The 21,695-nt window shown below is 37.2% G+C and overlaps 1 protein-coding gene across 5 annotated transcripts; it reads left to right on the forward strand.

The window, feature by feature from the left end:
• Positions 1-472: 472 nt before the first annotated feature.
• LOC110459777 lies at positions 473-17,183 on the forward strand. Of its 5 annotated transcripts, none has more exons than XM_021512204.1 (5): positions 473-587; positions 10,520-10,611; positions 11,977-12,224; positions 13,198-13,402; positions 14,177-17,183. In XM_021512204.1, the coding sequence occupies exons 2-5, from the start codon at positions 10,554-10,556 to the stop codon at positions 14,326-14,328; spliced, it is 663 nt and encodes a 220-aa protein (XP_021367879.1). In that variant the 5' UTR covers positions 473-587; positions 10,520-10,553; the 3' UTR covers positions 14,329-17,183. The 5 variants fall into 5 exon arrangements, with proteins under 5 accessions (XP_021367879.1, XP_021367874.1, XP_021367878.1 ...); XM_021512199.1 differs by having other exon boundaries at positions 477-587; positions 11,974-12,224; XM_021512203.1 differs by lacking the exon at positions 473-587 and adding an exon at positions 9,819-9,897 and having other exon boundaries at positions 11,974-12,224.
• The last annotated feature ends 4,512 nt before the right edge of the window (positions 17,184-21,695 follow it).

Below are 21,695 nucleotides of genomic sequence, written 5' to 3' on the forward strand. Positions count from 1 at the left end.
GTTTAAACTAAAACAAATCGCATGAACATTTTTTTAAGAAAACAAGAACAAAATCTAAATGTTTTATTATTTATATTTTCAGAGCAGGCTGACAAAGGACTGTAAAATCCTTATTTTGTCAGAATAAAACCTGTATATTAGACGAAGAATGTACATCACACATTGATATTTAAACCTCTAAACCGTCGATATCTAAACTGAACGTCAGCTTCACTTTGCCGAGTAGCTTGGTAATCCAGCAGACGAGACTGTTCTAGTGTTGCGGTACGACTGTTATATTCTCCCTATCCTCAGCTTGTATACTGCCCAGTATATAAATGTCGCTATTTCTATTCTGTTACACACAGTCATTTATTACACCTGTACACACACATACCGCCGACGACTTACCTGTGCTTTCACTGCTCCATGTTACGGGCTTACAATAACTCTGTAATTTGATTGGATGAAATTGTGATCGGTGTCATTTCGTCACACAGGTGTATAGTAAGCGTACATGCATATGTCTATATGCCGACACGTCTCTGGAGTTTACTGAGGTCAAGGTCAACAGTCGTACCCACGCCAAGGCAGGAAGGAAACGCGAGGTAAGTCGATCTAAGCTAGAAAATGCAGCTAGACTCTGAATATTGTGTTTTTGGTGTGTATTATATGAGTGAAGAACAAAGTGAGATGTTCTCTGTCCCTACCGTATCCCAGCAGTAGTCAATGCCGCCGTGTGAACGCCAAATCGATCAATTTAGTCACCTGGAAATTTCAAGGTGATCGGGGATCACCGGCTATTTTACAAGCCCTGACCGCATGGCTAGTACAGGACCGCTGTATTTTGTTGTAAAACGATATATTTGATCATCAGAGAACCAGTCGTTGGTTGTGGCGGTGAAACTTGTGTGTGAATTTGCCGCTATACATGTTTACTTTCCACAACCCCATATAGCGATAACCTTGGTGTATCATTCCATGGGCTTGGATAGCATTGTGAACGTTTTGAGGACAACGGGTGCTGTGTCGCTTTGGAGAGCCCTCCAGTCTATATTTTTTACCAGATTTGTTAATTGTACATTTCAAATATTTCAAAATGTTTATCTCCAACTTGAGCGTATTTTTATATAGTATTTTGCAATACCCGTTAAATGACTAAGTAATACTATATAGGGGACATGCATGGTCAGTGTCGTGTGTATAATATATTATTTTATTTGCCAATTTCATATTTTATATTCACACAGGATTTATATAGAGCAAATTGTATACTGTAACGCGGTGTAATTGTCCCACTAGCACCAGTATAGGAGGGGGGGGGGGGGGGGGGGGGGAGAGGGACACAAGCAATTACGCAATGCATTTTTTCCCACTGTCACCTTTTATGGGAACAGACCAAATTACTAATTGGAGGTCTTTTGTGTAATATTTCATCTTAATCTTTTTTTATATTAATGGACCGATTCCATCAAATCAAATGTTATGACCGATAGGTAATGGTCACTTTCCTTTCTGACCCAAGTTGGCATGACGTCACTAAAGCTTATGACATGCAAACATTTAGGACCCTTTAAAATTAAATGCACTAGCATATGACCTGCTACAACCATAAATCTATTTGTGAATTGGGACTATATGCAGAATTTTCCTTAGTCGTTTGTTTTATCGTGAGTTACAGAACTGTACATGACTTCTACAGTGGAACCATGCATGATATGCAGGTGTCGTCTGACCTTTGTCTAATAAATATGCCAGTCATAAATTTCAGTCAAGTTAATGCGAATTTCAAAACACGGTTTCTATCATTTGTATAATTTTTGTAGGTTTCCTTTTTTCCCTTGTCGAAGTTTGGAGAATCTTCAATAATATGACAAATATACTTCCAAATGATATACCATCTTACATCACCATAGCAACAGAAGAAAATGAGTTATTTTACTTTTCTGGAGGCATTTAAATAAAAATGTAGTCTTTATAATAAAAAGTTTTTTAAGTGACGTGACCACGTCATGTCATAAATCCAAATTGTGACGTCACTAATAAAAGGGCTTACCTTCTAATTCTCCAACTTCAAAGCTGATATATAGCAGTTGGATGGGCACTCCAATTCTATATTTTATTTTATATGTCGTGGGTTTTTTGGTTTATTTTTTAGTAAAAAAAATATTTTTGCCCTACGCGTCAAACTTGAATTTCGAGATAGGGGAGACTACTTAGTATCATCCGTTTCTATCTATGACCAGATTCGAATTTGGTTGAAACTGTCGGAAACAACCAAGCATTCACTTTGCTATATGTACGAGTCAAAATGTCGCGAGGAATATTCCAGCTTTCCGGATGGAAACTGACAACCGTCGACTCGGCCAAAAATTGTAAAATGGACTTATGAAGCCGTGCTATTTATAAACAAGATCGACAACGACTTAGTTAAAAAAAAAATATGTATTATTGGCCACATGTCCCGAACGATGTAGTACTGAACCGGAGTGACAGTCCTCGCATTGGATGTTGACATCTTAGCATTACGCACATTGATTCCCCCCGTGTATATTTATGTACCGGAATTAATTACCAGGTGACGTAATCATTTACCACGGGAACCATTTATACCTATGTTATGCTTGACATTCGCGTCAGAGCAAAGCCAGCTAGCTGAGCAGCCAGATGACATGTATGAATAATGAATATCTTCGTGAATAGCTCGCACTACCGCTGATTGTCTGGGGGAGCAATAACAGCACGGATAGTAATCAAACACTACTTCAATACATCAGTTTCCAAGCTGTGGACTATGTAACCAGTAGTGAGGATGTGAATAGTAGCTTTAAAACAATTTGATAAACGCGAGATCATGAAGACATAAATCCAATATTTTTTATATAATAATCTTTGACTAACTCGGAACTTACGGTAATTACTGGTTTGTAATTATGGACTGTGCTGTTTCGTATCAGAATAATATAATCACGTACTTGTTCTGCATGAGAATGAATGTGAGCTCGTTTATCATCATTGGGGGACCGAAAGTTGATCTGAACTCCTAAAACGTGTAAAAATACTATGAACACCTTCGTTTAGGTCCAAATATGGCTGTAGCAAATTCTCAAGTCCGTGTGATTCCGACCTATATATTCAGTCAGATGAACGTAAGGGGTGGGAGGAGGGGGACCCTTACACAGATGTACACATGAATGTTCCCGACGTCTCTGTGAGCTGGGACGTTCAAACAATAACTTACTATACGTAGTATCTCAAGTAATACAGCGTGCACGTGACATTGAGGATCAGAATGCACACATGTTCGTATGCTGCACGTGTATTGTATGTTGATGTCGCGGCGTGTTGTTTATTATCGAACTTGACATGAAATTTGGTGTCGGGAGATGAGCGTCTGATACACAGTTCATATAGCATTTGCTACATCAGCTGGGGATTTACGTTAAATCGTGTATGTCCTGCCTAAACGAAATTGAAGACAAATTCAATGAAAAGAAAAGTCAAAAATTTAGAAATGTTACCACAGAGTATATAAACTTTCTTTAAAAACAATACCAACCAAATCTCGGTCAGATTGCTGTTTCATTTCAGGCACTATAACACTGAACTCGTATTGTGTACCTGTTTGTGATTATCTGTACCCCCAGACAACCTATGTTGTAGATATGTGTCACCTATTTGCTAATTTTAACCGTACACACGGTATTATCTGTAAAAAGTTTCGAGTACTGTCACACAATACCTTTGAGCATTGTCCTAAAGTCTTGACACCGACTACGCTCCCCCGGGGTATTGATTATGTCTCCATTTAGATAGGAATGTACCCGACATGATACGCATGACCCGGGGGTACGCATACAATGGTAGATCAAAGACTGACGCAATGACCTTTGTGGACCTGGCTATTGTACTGATAATCTGACAGATAACAATGCTAGTGTTGTACCTACCATCCCAATCGTTGTCGGGAACAGGGCATGTGTGTAATATCATAAAACGCTAGCTTATTTATTCTCGTAGCTATCTCATTATTATACAACTTGTCATTTGAATGCATATTAATTTCAACTAAATTAAAATGAGATATTATAATCTATTCAAACATATTCATTAATTGACACTCCTTAGATATCCGACATGCTTTCTGTGTGAGTGAACATGATGAAAAATTAACCGGAACGTTAAGAGGGGTTCATCTTTTCCATCAAAAACGATCTAAATCTGAGAGACATTTAATGTAAATCAGAGACTAAAACGTAAGCATCTAATTAAAACGTTTATGCAGAAATTATATTTCTTAGCACAGTGATTTTGTCGTAATCTATATATTATGTTATACGGAAATTACAACCAAGATTCATTATAACATGACACAGACAGTATAACGTCACACAGACATTATAACGTAACACAAATATTATAACGAAACACATAATATAACGTAACACTGACATTATAACGTAACACACAAACATTATAACGTAACACACAAACATAATAACGTAACACAAACATTATAACGTAACACACAGACATTATAACGTAACACAGACATTATAACGTAACACAAACATTATAACGTAACACAGACATTATAACGTAACACAAACATTATAACGTAACACAAACATTATAACGTAACACAAACATTATAACGAAACGCACATATTATAACGTAACACACACATTATAACGTAACACACACATTATAACGTAACACACACATTATAACGTAACACACAAACATTATAAAGTAACACACACATTATAACGTAACACAGACATGATAACGTAACGCAGACATTATAACGTAACACAGACATTATAACGTAACACAGACATTATAACGTAACACAGACATTATAACGTAACACAGACATTATAACGTAACACAGACATTATAACGTAACACAGACATTATAACGTAACACAGACATTATAACGTAACACAGACATTATAACGTAACACAGACATTATAACGTAACACAGACATTATAACGTAACACAGACATTATAACGTAACACAGACATTATAACGTAACACAAACATTATAACGTAACACAAACATTATAACGTAACACAAACATTATAACGAAACACACATATTATAACGTAACACAGATATTATAACGTAACACAGACTTTATAACGTAACACAGACTTTATAACGTAACACAGACATTATAACGTAACACAAACATTATAACGAAACACACATATGATAACGTAACGCAGACATTATAACGTAACACAAACATTATAACGTAACACAGACATTATAACGTAACACACACACATTATAACGTAACACAAACATTAAAACGTAACACAAACATTATAACGTAACACAGACATGATAACGTAACGCAGACATTATAACGTAACACACACATTATAACGTAACGCAGATATTATAACGTAACACACCCATTATAACGTAACACAGACATTATAACGTAACACACACACACATTATAACGTAACACAAACATTATAACGTAACACATACATTATAACGTAACACAAACATTATAACGTAACACAAACATTATAACGTAACACACAGACATTATAACGTAACACAAACATTATAACGTAACACACATATTATAACGTAACACAGACATGATAACGTAACGCAGACATTATAACGTAACACAAACATTATAACGTAACACAGACATTATAACGTAACACAAACATTATAACGTAACACAAACATTATAACGTAACACACACATTATAACGTAACACAGACATGATAACGTAACGCAGACATTATAACGTAACACAAACATTATAACGTAACACAGACATTATAACGTAACACAAACATTATAACGTAACACAAACATTATAACGTAACACAAACATTATAACGAAACACACATATTATAACGTAACACACACATTATAACGTAACACACACATATTATAACGAAACACACATATTATAACGTAACACACACATTATAACGTAACACACACATTATAACGTTACACACACATTATAACGTAACACACAAACATTATAAAGTAACACACACATTATAACGTAACGCAGATATTATAACGTAACACACACATTATACCGTAACACAGACATTATAACGTAACACAGACTTTATAACGTAACACAGACATTATAACATAACACACACTATAACGTAACACAGACATTATAGCATAACACACATTATAACGTAACACACACATGATAACGTAACGCAGACAGTATAACGTAACACAGACTTTATAACGTTACACACACACATTATAACGTAACACACAAACATTATAATGTAACACACACATTATAACGTAACACACACACACTATAACGTAACGCAGACATTATAACGTAACACAAACATTATAACGTAACACAGACATTATAACGTAACACAGACATTATAACGTAACACACACATTATAACGTAACACACATTATAATGTAACACACACATTATAACGTAACACAAACATTATAACGTAACACACATTATAACATAACGTAAAATGCATTATAACGTAACACAGTCGTTTAACGTAATATAGACATTATTACGTAACACAGACATTATAACGTAACACCGAGATTTTAACGTAATACACAAATATCACAACGTAATTAAGAGATTATAAAATAACATAAAACAGAGACTATAACGTATAAGTAACTCTGAGATAATGACGTACCCCAAGATAATAACACAATACAGAGACTATAACGTATAAGTACCTCTGAGATAATGACGTAACACAGCGACTATAACGTATAAGTATCTCTGAGATAATGACGTAACACAGCGACTATAACGTATAAGTATCTCTGAGATAATGACGTAACACAGCGACTATAACGTATAAGTATCTCTGAGATAATGACGTAACACAGCGACTATAACGTATAAGTATCTCTGAGATAATGACGTAACACAGCGACTATAACGTATAAGTATCTCTGAGATAATGACGTAACACAGCGACTATAACGTATAAGTATCTCTGAGATAATGACGTAACACAGAGACTATAACGTATAAGTATCTCTGAGATAATGACGTAACACAGCGACTATAACGTATAAGTATCTCTGAGATAATGACGTAACACAGAGACTATAACGTATAAGTATCTCTGAGATAATGACGTAATACAGAGACTATAACGTATAAGTATCTCTGAGATAATGACGTAACACAGAGACTATAACGTATAAGTATCTCTGAGATAATGACGTAATACAGAGACTATAACGTATAAGTATCTCTGAGATAATGACGTAATACAGAGACTATAACGTATAAGTATCTCTGAGATAATGACGTAATACAGAGACTATAACGTATAAGTATCTCTGAGATAATGACGTAATACAGAGACTATAACGTATAAGTATCTCTGAGATAATGACGTAATACAGAGACTATAACGTATAAGTATCTCTGAGATAATGACGTAATACAGAGACTATAACGTATAAGTATCTCTGAGATAATGACGTAATACAGACTATAACGTATAAGTATCTCTGAGATAATGACGTAATACAGACTATAACGTATAAGTATCTCTGAGATAATGACGTAATACAGACTATAACGTATAAGTATCTCTGAGATAATGACGTAATACAGACTATAACGTATAAGTATCTCTGAGATAATGACGTAATACAGACTATAACGTATAAGTATCTCTGAGATAATGACGTAATACAGACTATAACGTATAAGTATCTCTGAGATAATGACGTAATACAGACTATAACGTATAAGTATCTCTGAGATAATGACGTAATACAGACTATAACGTATAAGTATCTCTGAGATAATGACGTAATACAGACTATAACGTATAAGTATCTCTGAGATAATGACGTAATACAGACTATAACGTATAAGTATCTCTGAGATAATGACGTAATACAGACTATAACGTATAAGTATCTCTGAGATAATGACGTAATACAGACTATAACGTATAAGTATCTCTGAGATAATGACGTAATACAGACTATAACGTATAAGTATCTCTGAGATAATGACGTAATACAGACTATAACGTATAAGTATCTCTGAGATAATGACGTAATACAGACTATAACGTATAAGTATCTCTGAGATAATGACGTAATACAGACTATAACGTATAAGTATCTCTGAGATAATGACGTAATACAGACTATAACGTATAAGTATCTCTGAGATAATGACGTAATACAGACTATAACGTATAAGTATCTCTGAGATAATGACGTAATACAGACTATAACGTATAAGTATCTCTGAGATAATGACGTAATACAGACTATAACGTATAAGTATCTCTGAGATAATGACGTAATACAGAGACTATAACGTATAAGTATCTCTGAGATAATGATGTACCCCCAGATAATGACGTAATACAGACTATAACGTATAAGTATCTCTGAGATAATGACGTACCCCCAGATAATAACGTAATACAGAGATAATAACGTAACGCGTAATGTATAGCGTAACGCTGTAATTGTTATGTTACCCAGAGAGTAAGCTATATATTCAAGATGCCAAAATACAGCTGGAATGATCATTATTTTTTGGAAATCTAGGCATCGATTATATTCTCTGCGTATAGGTATTATTTGAAAATTTTGGTTTTGTGACGTCACACAGTGACGTTATACCGATGTTGTAGTAGACTGGCTTTGTAGCGGGACGAGTGTGATCAATCTACGACGAATATAGATCTAATATTTATGGGAGACCACGTGGTGAACGGTTCTCACGTAATCACTAGGCATTTCTGTTACCGCATTGTACATACATAATGTCCATTAAATACAAGACCACAAGATATCCTAAGTTCTATCATTGTGGTCGGAATAAAGCACCAACAGTCAGGGATATAGCTGATACACAACGTCCCATTGCCAATCTAACGCACTGAGGATATCCTAATGGCAGACGTTAGGGTATAGTGAGAGGAACCTGTGGTTAGTAGGAGGGACGAGAGAGGATGACTTGGGGAAGTGACAGAGATAGGTGCGGGTGGTGGAAGGGAAGCGTTAGGGTGACTTGGGCAAGTGAGAGATATTTGTGTGTGATGGAAGGTAAGCGTGAGGGTGACTTTGGGAAGTGAGAGAGATAGTTGTGGGTGGTGGAAGGGAAGCGTGAGGGTGACTTTGGGAAGTGAGAGAGGTAAACTATGTGGGTGGTTTAAGGGAATAGAGAGTGCGCCTTTAGGAAGTGAGATGGGTTATTGTGGGGGTGGAAGGGAAGCGAGAGGGTTCCTTTATGAAGTGCAAGGAATACCTATGGGTGTAGGTGTTTTTGTGGATGGGAGGAAAGGGGTGCATTTTGGACAGGGGTACGTGTTATTTCGGTTTGTAGAGGGTTTCTTTGGGAAGTGAGACGGGCAATTGTTGGAGAATGGGAGGTAAGAGAGAGAGTTCATTTGGAAAGTAAGAGGGGCAATTAATTAGGGAGGGNGGGGGGGGGGGGGGGGGGCGGTATTTGGAAAGTGAGAGGAGTACCTGTTGTTGGTGAGAGGGAAGAGAGCTGATGGTTTGAGGAAGCGAGAAGGGACAGAAAGGGACAATGGATAGTCGGAGGGGAAAGAGAGGTCGTTGTTTTCTTGCGGCCTGCTTTAGATGGAGCACAGTTTCCAATCAAGAAAATGTAATAAGAACCCAGTGTGGAAATTTGGCGCGACTCCAATGAAGCTCTGACATTTAGAAAGAGAACCGACGGAAAATCTATACCCCTATATAGCTATTGATCATAGGAATATCGGCAGTCGTACATGGCGAGGAATCTGTCGCTATTCCAAATAAATCCCCGCCATTTTGGGCACTATATCACCAACAGGAAATCGAAACTTAACAAACGCAGGGATATGATGAACAATGCACCAACACACATGGACAGTAAGTGTTCCGCGCTATATAGCACTTATGGATTCGAGGAAATGAGGTGGTGTGTTTAAGTATTTGGCAATATCACGACGCTCAGGAGAAGTCACCTCTAGTCCGCAGGGACCTGATAATTTGTAACAGCTATATTTGGACCTTAACTGCAGTGTTCGGAGTAATATAACAGGCTATCAGGGTTTATTTCAACTTTTGGTTAAGACAAATATGTAATGTTTGCTCTGATCACCTCAGTTTAGGTCCAAATATAGCTATAGCAAATTCTCAAGTCCCTGTGCTGTAGTCGGAGGAGAAAGCTCCAGAGAACCGCCGCCGTCCGAGGACTTAACATTTGTATAGAATCATATAGTCGTCCGACTATCAAACTCTGTTTTCTGTTAGTATAGAGGACCAGATCGCTATTTCCTGTTAATTTAGGTGAATAATATGAGTTGTACGTGTTTGACGCGTATGATAAGTGTATTTGATAGATGAACACAACAATGGTCAAGCTGAACATAATCGACGGAGTGTGATTCAATGTTCAACAGTAAAAAGTGAGACTTAACATGTGGTCAATTGTTGGTGGGGAATATTGAAGCCTTTTTAAACTAACGTTTGACATTTTCTCCACACACAGAATTTGACAGGAAGTAACCACTGATAACACGGATATGACGTCACTAGCCGTATCACTCCTTGCCGGGCTGGCCCTTGCAACCACCTCACTTGGTAAGTACCATTGTGAGGTAGATTTGAAACTCTATGTACTCCTGCTGTAAACTGTAGACTAACAAATGTCCATGTGTCCCATATGTAAAACTTACTTACATTTAAGTCCCTCGGGTAACAGACATGCTCAAACTCCAGTATTATCTGTGTTAGTTTTATAACTTTTCACATAATAAATAATTTCGAAAATCTATAGTTTTTTCCTGAAACACTAAAAACAATACCAACACAGTGGCCGACATTTCGAAAGTACACTGTATAAACTCAATGATCGATTTGTTTGTTCATGTCATTCGGCTCACTGTTACTGTCTGGACTCTCAATTAAACACATAGAATGTAGCTGTTGAAATACAGCATCCATATATGTACACAGCACTGAATCAAAACGACATGGCCATAAATGAAATGAGTTTGGATTGTGGTGAAAAATAAGATTGAAAAGGTTTATTTAATGTACAGGAAATGAAGGACACTAAAAATCAGAAAAATACTTTAGTAAATACTTGTTACACATTCTATAGAAGGAGTGATGGTTACAATTCAAAAGTAAATGCAATTATAATCTTAAGTTATAACTGACCCAAAATACAAATTCAACCCTCTACAGCATCACTACACAACTGAATAGTCAGAGGGGTATATTAAATATTCTGCATCAAAATTAAGGTTCTTTTAGATGACACGGTGTCAATTAGTATTTAAACTGTTTGATCATGTCTTTACGTATATGTACCCATTGTATATCACGAAATGCTTCAATTGAGCCATGACCTATTGCTGTAATGAACCTTTACTCTTTGATGTATTGAACCTTTTCTGTATTGAACCTTGACCTATTGCTGTAATGAACCTTGACCTATTGCTGTATTGAACTTGATCATTTTCTGTATTAAACCTTGTCTCTTTGCTGTATTGGATCTTGACATTTTGCTGTATTGAACCTTAAACCTTTTGATGTATTGAAAATCGGCTCTTTGCTGTACTGAATCTTTGCTCTCTTCCCTATTGAACATTGACCCTTTTCTGTTTTGAACCTTGACCTATTGCTGTATTGAACCTTGACCATTTTCTGTATAAAACATTGTCTCTTTGCTGTATTGAAACTTGACATTTTGCTGTATTGAACCTTTGCTCTCTTCCCTATTGAACCTTAACCTATTGCTGTCCTGAACCTTGACCCTTTTCTGTATAAAACCTTGTATCTTTGCTGTATTGAACCTTGATCCTTCTCATGTGTTGAAAATCGACTCTTTGCTGTACTGAATCTTTGCTCTCTTCCCTATTGAACTTGCCCTTTTGCTGTATTGAAACGTTACCATTTTGCTGTATTGAACCTAGACCCTTTTCTGTATCTCCACAGCAGGGACTCCTGTGAATTTTGACGAAAATGCTAGCTGTGGGGTAGACACGTTCCATATCAGCCTTGGAGATAGTGCAAACGTCACCACCGCCGGTAACATTGCTTTGGGCACCGGTGACTGTGTCGCCACATTTTTGGCCGACGACTCTGAAAACGGGTGCAGCGATGAGCTCGTCCTGTGTGTCTCGGTTGAGAAAATCAACAGGATGTGCTATGTGACCGCGGAATTTACCTCTAGCCACAAGGTCTTGGTAAGTTGAGTGGACAACGTTACAAATTGTTATTTTTTTAATTCCCGTCGCTGACGAATTGGAGTCCGACCACATTAGTGATTATAGCCAATCATCCGGTATGTAAATAAACAATATAGTCTCCTCTTAACTACCATATTGATATCAATGGATACCTATATAATGAAGATACGTTACTTGACTATGCGTATATTTGAAAAATAGAATCGAAGCAACCACCCTACCACACCCACACCGTTTCCGGTTTTCGGATTGTAATACCTTGGCAATTAGCCCGAGTTTCCTCTGGCCCTATCACCAGACATTTTGACATATATATATATATATAGATGTCTGGTGTAAAACTGTCTAAGTCTGGGGCAAGGGCCAAAGGAAACCCGGGCTACTTGACAATATAAAAGGGAATGTAAGACTATTTTATATTTCCTATATTATTTACATACCAGATGGAGGTGTTGATCAGCTTCTCCTATGTTATGACACAATATTTAGTATTAAGGACTTGGCACTCCAATTTATATGGTATATGGTGAGCCTGTTAGTCAGTGTACGTTCTTGAAACTGATATTACAGTAAGAATTATTGTGTTTGGTATGGGTTCAGGACGATTGATACGGGAATGCTCTATTATGTACTTGGAGAGTATTTATTATACGTCCCTGATGTAGTTTGACGTTATGAGTTGGTGTTACAGTGTATACCGGGGTTCTAGTCACACGATTTCTGTTCCCAGTATATCTAGACCCCATGTTCCCATCAGCAACAGAAGCATGTTGGAACTGTTACTGTATATGACCAGTACCTGGCGACTGTCCCATGTAGGCCTCCAACCCGCGACCCAGTGGTGGAGGGGTAGTGGTAGAACTTACTAGTACACGGCCCCCATACATAATAATGCGCACTGTGTTTGGTTATAAATGAACTGCTCACGTTCGCGTTTTTGAAATTTTCCTCTTGCGTCTTGTTTGTACAGAAGTTGGACTGCTCCATTGTGAAACCTCCTCCAGAGTGGTGTGTAAACGGCAACGATGAACTGACCCTCCGTCTCATCCAGGACCCAATCAAAACACACACCGACTACGGCTTTGTAGCCTCAATTTTTGCACGATGTGCAAAATACAATACAGGACAGGGTAATATATTTGGACTCCCCGCACCCGAACCAGAAGATGATAGAGGTATGTCAATGTGCTTAGGAAACTTCACTTGCTCTAGACACAGGCGCTTGTGCATTTGTATTTCTAGCACAAATTAAAAAACAAAAAATATGTCAATGTCCACATGTTAAAACTGTGTTGTTCAGCATGTGAAATGTTCCGAAATTTATATAATATTCTATATGCACACATCTGAGATTATCGGATTTTTAAATGGTAAGAATCGATATTGAAAAAGGGGACAATCCCCTCCTTTCCATGTATAAGAGTTGGGGCTATGTTATAACTGGTGAATTAATTAAAATCCTGTATCTTGTGCAAAGTCTTCAAATTACATCACTGAAAGTTGCTGATGGAGTAAGACCAAACGTTCGTGACATTTTGTTTTGCTCACTAGGCCCCACATACTTAATATATCGATCGATCGGATAATTACCATTACTTTAGCAATCATAAGACACGAAGCATTTCTTCGCATCGTGACGGTCAAATTAGTTTCAAAGAACTATTCAGGAAACGTCGGCAATTTTGTCTTTTAAGGAAAGTACAGACGGTTCTCGATTTTTCAAATATGGGAAATGATTGCTAAACCAACCAGAAAAGTCACCGTTACGGCGTGATGCCGATAAAAGGAACAGCAGCATGTTTTTTGTGCAGTGTGAATGTTGTTGAAAGGCTGGACTAAACCTACTTATTTGTCCGATATACGCGCTGACAATTTATGACATTTATCTTGTCTAAATAAGTTTCAATTCTAAAAATAGAAAAGTTGACTTTTGAATTGTTTACTTTCAGTTACCTTTGTTGACGTCCAGGCTGCTATCAACAGTACGCGCGTGATTGGTATTGTAGTGGGAGTGTGTCTGGCCTGTATGTTTCTCATCGCCCTTCTGATCACCTACTTCTACTACAAGAACAAGGCCTATACAGGTGTTCCCTCAGCATAAGCCACGCCCAGTTCCGGTTACCATCATTCCCTGCCGTTCATGTTGACCTATCCGAAAGTATTTTTTATCACTGAAACGCTTATTGCATCCTGGATTATAAAAACTGTCCAGCGATTATGAACACCTGAATGAATTTTGGAACACTTGCACCAGTCTAGGACATATCTACCACAAAAGTGTCCTCATAGAAAAGGCATTACTGGTGGACCGGAAGGGAAACAAGAAATATTCACCACCATGATTTGGAGTGTCTGAAAGTACACGTGCAAGAGTATAGGTGTCACGTGACACTGACAAGCAGCATGTTTGTGTACTAATTTTGGTGTAGAAAGAGTGAAAATGTGTGTGTGCATTTAATAAACCTATGCCAATTTGTCTTGCAGACACATGCAACCGAAAAACTATTCATATATATAAGACACAGAATGGTTTAAAACCCACAGCAATATTTTGTTTACTTTTTCAAAATTTATATATTGTATAGTATGTGTTTTTTTAAAGATATGTTGATTTTATTTGAACATGAAAAGAGCTCAGGACGAACGTTCGAATGTTTGTAATTTTTTTGACTGCATCATTGAATTGTATACTTAGTGCATTTAATATCAAAGATACTGGAACACTAAAATGTATTAAGGTTCGCCCCTGGTATCATGGTGTTGATCCCTGGTGAATGTTAGATATAAAATATTCTATGATTAATACACATTTACATAAGGCTACTTATTTCTCTGACAGTGTCATAAATACATTTGACAGTGTCAGAGCTGTATCGGTATATTTGATAGTGTCATGGTACCAGTACAATTTAACAGTGTCAGAAATACATTTGACAGTGTCAGAGATGTATCGGTACATTTGATAGTGTCATGGTACCAGTACATTTTGACAGTGTCAGAAATGCATTTGACAGTGTCATAAATACATTTGACAGTGTCAGAACTGTATCGGTATATTTGATAGTGTCATGGTACCAGTACAATTTAACAGTGTCAGAAATACATTTTGACAGTGTCAGAAATACATTTGACAGTATCAGAACTGTATTAGTACATTTTATCATTTCAAGTTACATTTGATAGTGTCAGAGATGACATCAGGATTAGATCCGGATTCTAAAACAAATGACAGTGTCCAAGGTACTTGTACAAACGATAGTATTATACATACTCTCATAAGTCTAATTTTGTCACACAGTCAAACTGGTGAATGGCTAATGCATAATTTTACCAAAGTTTAATCAAAGTTGTCACAAAAATAAAATAGTAAAGATTAAAACAAATCAACAACTTACTAGATCTGTGGATATCCCAGGCCTGTAATATTATGCCGGCATGTCTTCATGTACCTTCCCTGTAATTGCATTAGGAAATCTCCCCCCACTGTTGATGACGTCACCATTGCTGGACCAATGCAAAACATTCCTATCTACGTCTACAGTAACCTTTAGTGTGGAGGACACTGTCCTTTAACACATTTTATGTATGATATATTAAGTGGAAAGTTCGATCTCAAAGCCCGAAGACATTTATAATGTATATTTCAATGTCATGATGTCATAAAGATAAACTATGTCTAGTACCTGTAGTATTTTGCAGCTTTGGTGAAGTGGTCACGTGATGTTTGTCAGTGATGAAGATGTCACGTAATGTTTGAAAGTGAAATGGTCACGTGATGTTTATCAGTGATGCAGTGGCCACCTGATGTTTGTCAGTGATGAAGTGATCACGTGATGTTTGTCAGTGATGAAGTGGTCACGTGATGTTTTAATCTAATTAAAATCAGACTTTTCTTTTCATTTTGTTTTTCTGTATTTCGTTACATAATGTCTATCTAAGTGAAATGAAAAATCCGATTTTAGTAAGATTTTTGATGATGGCCTGTGATTGAAGTGACCTTGATATCTGTGTTGGTACACCAAGGTACGAACTTATTCTCCAGACTTAAATACTTACTTCCAGGCCAACATCAAAACATAGGCACTTATATGTTATAAGCATGCAGTAGTAGAAGTAGACGCTCCAGTTGTTGTATTCTGTCCAGTATAAGTAGTATCCGAAACACTGTCGAATTCTCCTTCAAAGCATAATCAATATAGAGATTCAGGTATTTTATTTTTACCACGTTTTCTCAAATCAAAATTCTATATTTTATATGAAAGTGACCAATGCATCCTTGCCTATGTCAATGATATCTAGCCCGTCCCCACATTTAGAAAGACTACAAACAGAACAGCCGACCTGTCGGTAGTTAGAGACTTAAAACAATCCAGTTCACAGGGGCCTGGTAATTCGGAGTAAAATCATCAGAGTCCGCAGTTCCCCGAGAAATTGGCTAATATCAACCAAGAACACCATTACCAACATACAGTAGGGGCCCGAGAGTCGGCATACACTTAGCCAATCAACAGGTGCCAGATAATAGGCTTTACTGTGAGGTGGATTTAGTTTTTGGAATATCGCCAATCATGTAAATTTAGTACAAAAAAGAAACGCCAAATTAAAATGTGTATCTGCAAAAGAACACCACTATTGGCTCCTGTTGCTCAGTCTTGGTCGTTGCTAAGGGGACATCGTGAGTAGGCTTGTATCATTCATCCACGGCTAACTGGTGCCTTTCCCCACAATGTGCATAATCAAAATGCAAATGCATAGGAACAGGGCAATTTCCCTCCGACGGTTCCCATTTTCTCTATAGTTTTACTGTGACATACCCATACTATTTGGTAGTACTTTCAGAAAGTCGTCTTGTTGCCATAGATACACAGATTGTGAGACTTTACGTATTAGGAATCTTTCAAATTTTTAGTTAGATCTTTCTTAGCTGAATTGGAAATAAAATATTTTTTAATTTTACATTCTTTTGTGTCATCATTTTCATCACATCGAAAGTACATTCAAACTGATGTCCTGCGCGTGTCTTACACAAAATGTGACATCTGGAGCATCTCCGACGACAACAGACCTGGACAAAATATTGTGCCGGTGTATTTTGGCAGCTTCGTGCAAGCTTTCCTTGAGACTAAATACGATTTAAATTATTTAAAGACACCTCTTTTCAACAATTATGACAGAAGTTCTTCCAACGGATATTATTTACTCTTGTTGGCCCGGATGGAACTGCTCAGAAGGTAAACCCTGTCTTAATGAGGGCGGAAACTGGCGAATACCCCCGTTTTCGGGTAGATTACCACAAACCTTTTCACGTCCGACTGGGGAATGGAAACCGGGACGTCTTGTTGACCAAACTAAAATACGAAATCCTTGATTGTACAAACAAATTGCACTAGCCTTTGACAAGAACTTGACAAATACTTCAGCTTAGAGAAGGGAATTCTTCCAAATAAAAGACGAATCTACTCTACAAAGGTGTATGGAATCAAAGGTCCCCGCAATGACTTGTCAATAAGATTTTGAAGACATACTTTATTCCGATCTCTAAAAATAATACTTGTAGCATAGAAAAGCTATAAAAAAGGGCCCAGAGGGCCTGTATCGCTTACCTGGATATCTAAGCAATCATGGCAAAATATTCTTCGAAGAAGATCCCAGGGATAAGGTCAGACCCGTCTCTTTATAATCAGGTACTTATATATGGTTATAAGGTGAGGATCTTAACAGTTTACAAGTTGTGACTCAGAAACTAGGTCCCTAGTGGTGTGGCCAGACCCAAGGGTCAATGCTAATATCATAATTGTGTTCGTCTCTTTATGCCTAGCAATTGTATATTTAGTTTTGGAGTGGGAATCTCGACTGTTTCAAAGTTATTACCAAGGGTCTCCAGGGTGGGGTCTGACCCCCAGGACCATCCTGAAAGCGTATGTGCATTCATCTCTTTATACTCAGCAATTTTATATATGGTGATAGGATAGGGATCTCAATAATTTCCAAGTTATAAACTATTTTTGGCCCCACCCCTTAGCCCTTGGGGTCAGCCTGTCCATTTGTACAATTGTTTATCCCCACCACCTATGGATGCATCTACAAAATGTATTTGATATTCATCGCTAAGTTCTTGAGAAGAAGTCACTTAAAGAGCAAAATAGCCAAATTACACTTTTTGGCCCCGCCCCTCAGCCCCTCCTTTTGAGTCGTTTGAAGAAATTGTTGTCGTACGGACGGACGGACGGACGCCATGGTATAAGCTACAATTAAGTTGAAACTCGTTCGTAAACCTTTGTGGAATAACAACGAGATTGGATTCTTGTTATCGTGTGTCGAAAGGCTATATACGTGCATTGCCATTTACCAAATCACTTCTCAGATCTTAACGCTTTTATTTTGATAATTTTGAACCATTTTAATTTCTTAAAACCTAATTTTTAAAGAAAACTGCTACAATAGAAAATAAGATAATTGCAGTTGCTTGGTGGGACTATTACATAAACTAGAATTGTAAGCCAAAGGCTAACTAATACCCCCGCTCCAATATAAACCAGAACTGTAAGCTAAAGGCTTACTAATGCAAAGCAACCAATAGTAATGATTTCTTTATTGGCGGAGCTGTACACTGATTTAAGTATATAGGTCACTCACATACTTCCTGTATGTACTCCCTCTCAATGCCAAAACATACTTCCAAACCAAAACTTGTTAGCCCATCTGAACAAGTTTTGCTGAAAGATATAATGCAGATATCTCCTCCAATATAAAGATGTAATACAGATATCTACTCCAATTCTAAGGACCAGCTTGATAAGCTCTCCACTGTATTTCTCACAAAGGGGCATAACTCCATCAAAAAAGGGTCGAAATCCCAAATTAAAATGTAGGTGCACAACTACATGAGATACCGATCATTCATGCAAAGTTTCAATGAAACCCACCTGTTAGTTAAGAGGAGTTGCACGGACAAGTATTTCGCACAAAGGGGCATAACTCCATCAAAAAGGGTCGAAATCCCAAATTAAAATGCCGCTGCACAACTACATAAGATACTTATCATTCATTCAAAGTTTCAATGAAATCCAACTGTTAATTAAGGAGGAGTTGCGCGGACAAGTATTTCACACAAAGGGGCATAACTCCATCAAAAAGGGTCGAAATCCCAAATTAAAATGCCGCTGCACAACTACATAAGATACTGATCATTCATGCAAAGTTTCAATGAAACCCACCTCTTAATTAAGGAGGTGTTTTCCGGACAAGTTACTGCGTACGACAGACAGATAGACAGATAGACAGACATCCAGACAGGGTGATTCCAGTATACCCCCCTAACTTCGTTGCGGGGGTATAACTATAGCTGTTAAATAGCCCAAGCCTTAATAAATGCCACAGTGACCTGATTTCATACCGTATGTATATACATGGACCTTATTTGATATGTAGAGAGTAAAATTAGGCGCGCTACATGTAAAGTTTTAGTTTAAACATATTTTATTGCCAAAAAAATGCAAGAGGATTGGGCACAAGTTACATGAACATTATTAACGCCCTAAAGTTACATGTATATCAACACTTGGTTAAAATGCAACCTTAGGTGATAGACTAGAATTATAATAGAAGGGCTGAAAGCTCTCGACGTGGAAAATTCACCCATCTAACTTTCTCGTTGCATAATTCACATTTCTGGGCAGAGATGGCTTCATAAATTTCTGTTTTGGGTTGGAAAGATGGGTAAAGTTTCTTCAATAACGACTTCTGATGGATAACTAAGAGATTTTTGGAAATGATATTTGGTCTAAAACTTACTAGGATGAAGAGGTACCAAGTTTGTGGAAATTTATCACAATATATATTTGGCCCCTCTTTCAAGGTCACAGGGCGTTACAGGTAAAAGAAACCATCTGGAACTGATTCATTCTATTGTAAAAAGAAATTAAAAATAGTTAGCTCGGAGCATAGACCTAAATTAACGGTCCCTTTACTTTAGGTCTCTGCTCGGAGCTAACAGGGCAATCGCTGCATACCCATAGTGGTTTAGTTTAACTTATCGAAGTCAAAAATTCTATTATCCGAGGTGCTCAAAAGTGCTTTCTTATACCGCCAAACAAAATATCCCAGAGGGTCTATGGGGTCCGTGTAACACTGGTCTTTACTCTTATCTGTTGGATTTAGTCATGTGTTAAGTAAATACAACTTGTGGTAACTATTGATCAAAACTGCCATCGTTTTTTCAAAGTGAGGTTGTTGTTTGGCCTATTTACAAGCATAATATTAAATGTGTAACAAGGAAATCCTTAATTTCAAATTCACAGGATAATGATCTGTCTGGAACTTCTTCGGAAAATAGCGAGAAAAATGTTGAACTGTCGAAATCCAAGATGGCTGCCAGGCGACCTTTTTGTTATCTGATCAGCCTAAAAATTAAACATGCACATCTTGTAAGGACCCATGAAAATCGAACATTTGAAATCTGATTAAAAAATGTGTCCAGGACTTCTTTAGAAACAGAGATAACAAAAATAAAATGTCGGAACACAAGACTGCTGTCTGGTGGTCCTCCTGTTTTCCCAATTACTCTCAAAATACAACATGTACGATCACAGGGGCATGGATCGCTTTACTTGTAATAAAAAAAAATAGGGGTCTCCTATACTAATATATATATATTAGTATAGGAGACCCCTATTTTTTTTTATATTACAAGTAAAGCGATCCATGCCCCTGTGTGTACGATGACAGAGCATTGGCAACCTACATGTGAACTTATAAAAAGGTCACTCCAGTACTTTCTGAGAAGTAGCACTATAACACTTTAAATGTCCAAATTTAACATGGCCACCTGTCAGCCATTGTGGTTTTCTGATCAGTCCAGAAATTTGATATGCATAACCACGGAATTAGAATATCTAAGTCCGTGGCATAACATTCTATGAACCATGGGGAACCTTCATGTGAATTTTGAGAAAGATCCCTCAAGCACCTAAGAAATATCACTTTCTAATTTTAAATCTCAAAATTCAAGATGGCTGCCTTTCAGTCTTCTTGGTGTTCTGATCAGTCCTGAAACTTTTTAATCGTAGCTCAGGGCTGTGGGGAACCTTCATGTGAAATTTCAGAAAGATCCCTGCCTTGTTTTCTGAGAAATTACACTTAACTACTTTAGAATCTCAAAATTCAAGATGGCCACCTTTCAGTCATCTTGGTGTTCCGATCAGTCCTAAAATTTGAAACGCGTAAGTAGGGACCATGGAAAACCTTCGTTTGAAATTTGATAAAGATCCCTCCAATACTTTTTGATCGATGAATTAAACAATAAGTTAAGCAGTAATCAAGGTTAAGTATTTGAAATAACTTGTTAGCCCTTCATCCCAGCATGCTATTGGCCAAACATTATTCTGAAGTATCTTCGTTATTCAGAAGAATCGTTTCACGGTTTCGAGACATTTGTCCAGTTGGTATTGAATGTTGGTCACGGTCATT

This window comes from Mizuhopecten yessoensis, unplaced genomic scaffold (assembly GCF_002113885.1).
Source record: "Mizuhopecten yessoensis strain PY_sf001 unplaced genomic scaffold, ASM211388v2 scaffold10225, whole genome shotgun sequence".
NCBI classification, from domain to species: Eukaryota; Metazoa; Mollusca; class Bivalvia; order Pectinida; family Pectinidae; genus Mizuhopecten; species Mizuhopecten yessoensis.

Excerpts from the sequence above, each read along its gene's own strand:
- LOC110459777 (XM_021512199.1), top strand. The coding sequence starts at position 10,554 with ATGACGTCACTAGCCGTATCACTCCTTGCCGGGCTGGCCCTTGCAACC. Across the intron at positions 10,612-11,973 it reads CCTTGCAACCACCTCACTTG|CAGGGACTCCTGTGAATTTT; the intron begins GTAAGTACCATT and ends GTATCTCCACAG. Across the intron at positions 12,225-13,197 it reads CCTCTAGCCACAAGGTCTTG|AAGTTGGACTGCTCCATTGT; the intron begins GTAAGTTGAGTG and ends TTGTTTGTACAG.